Source organism: Cryptotermes secundus, unplaced genomic scaffold (assembly GCF_002891405.2).
Source record: "Cryptotermes secundus unplaced genomic scaffold, Csec_1.0 scaffold160, whole genome shotgun sequence".
Taxonomy (NCBI): Eukaryota; Metazoa; Arthropoda; class Insecta; order Blattodea; family Kalotermitidae; genus Cryptotermes; species Cryptotermes secundus.
Genome location: NW_019745080.1, coordinates 2,221,497 through 2,226,656, shown reverse-complemented (window position 1 = coordinate 2,226,656; position 5,160 = coordinate 2,221,497). Strand labels below are relative to the sequence as shown.

The window sequence follows — 5,160 nt, the reverse complement described above, 5'->3', positions numbered from 1 at the left end:
CTTATACTTCTTCAACCCTGAAGATGGGGGCGATACGTTCCTCCGAAAAGTCGGTTAACACCACATATACACGGTGCCAAATCCCAGAAGACTGCTTTCTTCAACTTTACCTTTGCTAGTAAGAATTAAACAATAATCAAAAGGTGAGTAGTCTTCCCATAGACAGTACGAGTGGCTGTGGCCCACAGTCTCTTACAGTCTCCACTGGCTGTTGCTTGGAAATGGCTGTTGTATGAGAAGAAATTGGCGTAAAGACATTGCACATCTTATTTTATATATACTTAAAAGATCACAGCCCTATCATGTGGGTCTGTTGTCTATGGATTACCTTAGAATCAAAGATGCCTAGGTGGTTACTTCAAATCGCATTTTAACATAAAAGATACTTCGTCAAATGAACCCTATAGAACTTAACAATAATCGTTCAAGCCATTTCCGAGGAAACTGACGTTTCGCGTTTGGTCTTCTAGAGCATGCATCGTTAGTTTCTTCAAAGTACCACCCATACTAGTTCATTTACGGAGATAGTGGCCATAAGTTACTGAAATTTAATCAGTATTATTGGAGCCTTCCCCCCCCCCAGAAAAACGTATTTTCTGTTTGGGAATATCTGTGAAGGGCNGTGAAGGGCCCCTATTTATCGATGTAGAACGCTGATATTCAGTGGACACCGACATATAAGGTTTAAACTCTCAAACTCTGAATATGAATAAAATACATCTAACCCATCAGACACTAGCAAGACGCACATACGAGTACCTACAGACAAATAATGGACATTCCGGAAAACAACTTTTTCGTATTCAGGAGGCTAAAAATCTGGAATTCGTCAGACACTCGTTATTAATATGCTGTCACCTGTTGGGTGTGTGAGACGCGACAAATAACTTCACGCCTTTTTGTTATAGCGAATTTATTGAACACTGCTCTCACACTTACACAGTTTACAATTTTACAACTACTGCCATCTGCAGTATCACACTTCTCCTGCTGGAGTCTCTGCCATGCACTCGATACAACCCGACTCGGCGACTGCTACAATTCAACTGACTGGATAATCGTTACTCACTAGAAACTCACTCACTCGTAACTGGCTCAATCCTAACTCGTAACGGGCTCAATACTCACTACTGAATAGTCTTCGCTGGTCCTTATTTAGCCTCGGCACGGACAACACAGAAAACAGTTACGTGACAGGTACCGCTGTTGCCTGACGTCGTGTTTACAGGTTGCCTAGCAACACTGTCGAGAGTTGTTTACTGCTGTGTAGTAACCGCGGGGGAGGGGGTGTTTACCGAGCGTTGCGTGATGGAAGGGGTGGGGCATGTGACGTCACTCGCGAGACCGCAGAGTTCACTTGACCCCTACTTCCCATTGCGCCTTCCACGTCACAATACTGACCATTACAATGCTTGTTCAAGTACACTATTAATGCGAGAAAGTAAAAATACGTTATGTGTACTGAAACATATGCAGAATCAAAACACTGTCAACTGGAAGTGGGCCTGTTTCCCGTGCCATAGCTCAGGCAGTTAGTCGCCGGCTTCCCACTGCGGCGGTCCGGGTTCGAGCCCAGGTAAGGTCATGTGGAGTTTATGATAGAAAAGTAGCACTGGGGCAGTTTTTCTCAGAATTCTTCGATTTCCCCTGCCAATTCTCATTCCACTCACTGCTCCATACTCATCATCATCCGGGGCTGGTACAGTAGGCAACATGGCCGTTGTGCCATACAGACTCAGTCTCACCCACCCAAAGAAACTAAACAAAACCTAAGAAAAAACGAACTGGGCCTGTTACATTAGCCTACTTCCCTTTCGTATGATTTATCATGGCATCTGAACCCATCTAAACTTATTTCATAAATCCCTCCCATCAGTTTCTGTGTACCCGTATCGTTGCTAGGAAGCAGCTCAGTGAAAACGTTACCTAAACACACTCAGCAATAGAAGAATTGTTGAACGCGTTGTTTTCTGTACAATCCATGTCGTTGCAAGGAAAGCGGTGATTAGTTCTCCCCCTAGAATTTCTTGTTTCATTTCAGACGAACAGAAACAATATCCTACGTGACGCTGGGGATGACCATTCTGTTCAGCGGCTGCTAAGAAGGAAATCTCTCAGACGAAAACCAAGGCCGTGGCGTAAGCCAGCCGTGAACCGGAGTCTGGCCCTTCGTCCCGGTTCAGTGCCGGCCCCAAGCTGTTCAGTGCCCGGCTACAGTAGTCGCTTCCTTGGGATGGACCGAAGTACCGGCACAACTGCCTTTAACCAGGCAAGTAGCAAATTTCCTGTTCTCCGAGGCTACAACAGAATGTTTGCTTGACAGATCTGCTGTCGCATATCCCAGCACACTTATAACATAACAGAAGTGTAGCCTAGCCCAACTCTACCATGTCAGGAGTCAAGAAGGCGTACAGCCTAAGCCATCTGGTCTAGACGGCATATAGAGTAGTGTGATATCAGACCATCTTGCTTTCTGTGTTGCAGGGTTATCACAACTGTTGGACACCTCAGCCGACGCCACTCTTGCATGGAGATGCAGCTTTAGCTCTTCATGTCGAACCACCAACTACGGTACCCATAGCAGGGGAACGGGACATGTTCTGTTTGGGCAGTATTTCTGAGGCAAGTACAGAAGATGACTTCTCCCCAGAACTGATGACTGGATGACGAACTTCCCAGCGAAAGCGTCAGCAGTCTCAATAATGCTTTTTTCATAATGGAGTGAACTGGAATTGATATTTATAAAATTAAACATTTTTAATATTATATTTAAAATTAAAAAAAATGTGAAAGTGATTTTAAGGTTGTGAATCATGTGAAATTATTCCTTTATTCTATAGGTTAATAATGAAGTTCATTGTCTATGAAACTTTCTAAAAAATTATCAGCAAAATAGAATATGGATTTAGTTGGGTGACGTTGGAAAAGACACAGTTTAGTATGTATTCTTTCTTATTGGTAGCGATTTGATGCTTAGTGAACGATTTTAATTTGTAGTGTTGTATTATAAAAATCGCAAGTGATATGTCGTGACGAGCGTGCAGAAGCTCAGTTACGCTCATTGGAAACTTTTTTATTGGATTTTATGCCTGAAATAAATTAAGGAAAAGTGTGAATGTTTTATATACGTGCAAGAGCTACTGGAACGCAGAACGTCTGACTAAATTAATTTTACATATTTTTATTTTTATCCATTGCCAAAAATAGTTTTTAAATTGATATAAGTATGATTAAAATTGGTTAATGAATATACTAGGCCCTTTTCCTGGCACGTGAACTTTGGCGAAATTTATATAATTCAGATATAAAATAGACTTATGGCGAAATTCATGTACAAATGAATTTAGTATTTATATTCGTAATGGATCATGTACAGTATGTGTGAATCAGTGAAGGATAGAACACGACATCCATTACAAAAGTAATGATACAATTGAGTTGCACAGAAATTGATATATAATATCAGGTTTTATACTGAACTACAAAAAAAACAATAATCTTGTTGCATTATTTTGAATTTGTAATTGAGTATAACAGCATTTCTTTCAACTTTAGAAAAAATACTATGGAAGTTTCTCCTATGCATTAAGTCTGCACATAGTTTCAAGCACTTTTGTCAGAATGAATGAAAAGTGAGATTTCAAATACAAAGTATTTTGTCATGGTGAGTATTTTAAGCATGGAAATTAAAAACATTTGGCTAGGAATATAATCGAACATGTAAAGCTATCATTTGACAGAAATGGAAGCACTTTTTTAAAAGCTTTAATTTCGAGTACAAAATATTCTTGCAATTTTAATGGCTTTTTGACTTGTCATTGATCAGGTAAGAATGAACAACCACTGCACTAATTGCACTTTATTAATTGCAAAGATTTCACTGATGGGATGACAATAAAGTAATTAAACAAGGACTGCAATTTGTTTATTTTAAAACCTTATTAATTTTTATTTCAAATGAACCTTGTTTGCAGCATGTGAACGAAAGCCTTCTAAATAAAGAAGCAGTGGGAAAACCAGAAGGAAAGAGATCACTGGGAAGACCAAGACGTAGGTTGGTGGACAATGTGAAAATGGATCTTAGAGAGATAAGGTCGGATGGTATGGGCTGGACCGATCTGGCTACGGATAGGGACCGTTGGAGGACTCTTTTGAACACTGTAATGAACCTTCGGGTTCCATAAAATGCTGGGAAGCTCTTGAGTAGCTGCACAATTGGCGGCTTCACAAGAAGGGCTCGGGACCGTGAGTGAATGAGTGAGTGATCCATAGTAAATGGCATCTGTTCTACAGTAGAACCTAGATAGGCTAAATGTCTTCTATGGGACACGCTTGTGAGGATACATGCCTACTACGCTAGATGCTGGCAAAGTTAGACATAATAAGACGCCTGGTAGACCACATGCCCAGTAGTCTGGTTGCAAGATAGGCTTGCTAAAGCAGACACGTGCTACGCTAAGCTCACGATAGACTAGACATCTGCAACTCCAAACACTAGATTGAACGTCGGGAAGTCAAAGAGGATGCATATGTACTTTCCAAACTAGCCCCCGGCAAGACGAATACTCTGCTAGGCTAAAAAGGCCGTAGGCTGACAATAGCTACGACATACAATCAAACGCTTGGATAAACAGATTTTGGGCTGACGTCTGACTGGCCTTCAAAGAGACATTTCTGCAAAAATCTTCAGAATTTGGAAACCACATTTATACCACTGTCTCGACACACTACAACAATGTTACGCAACACCAACTATTGAAGTGCTTTCATTTGAAACTACAAAATTCTTTCCTTTGCAGTCAACGAAGAAAAACAATCATACAAATATGTTCCAACAATTTCTATCACATGAATTCCACACCCTTCGTTCCAAACCATTTTTGAAGAATGTTCCTGCTTTAGTAATTCATTAATGTGAGACAAACCCAGTTTGGTAGGGTTCAGATGGCAATGACATGCTGGTATATTTATAAATTTGTGCCCGTGATCTTATATCAACTATGTCTATGATTGGGTAACCTAGTTTGGATTCTGGCTAGGTAACTACTAGGCACACGCTAGGCCATATAAACGAGGATGGATTCTGGACTAGACGATATCTAGGAGATACGCTAACATATATATTCTAGGCTCTAATTGGACCTGCCTATGAAAATATTA

At 40.6% G+C, this 5,160-nt stretch overlaps 1 protein-coding gene across 1 annotated transcript in view; it reads left to right on the top strand.

Moving 5' to 3' along the window:
- The window catches only part of LOC111874856 (protein O-mannosyl-transferase TMTC1-like), a 514,456-nt gene extending 510,548 nt beyond the window's left edge, over positions 1-3,908 (top strand). The window contains exons 15-16 of the mRNA XM_023870706.2: positions 2,042-2,269; positions 2,485-3,908. Coding sequence (XP_023726474.1) covers positions 2,042-2,269; positions 2,485-2,667 — 411 coding nt within the window. The 3' untranslated portion in view covers positions 2,668-3,908. The remainder of the gene's footprint in view (positions 1-2,041; positions 2,270-2,484) is intronic.
- The last annotated feature ends 1,252 nt before the right edge of the window (positions 3,909-5,160 follow it).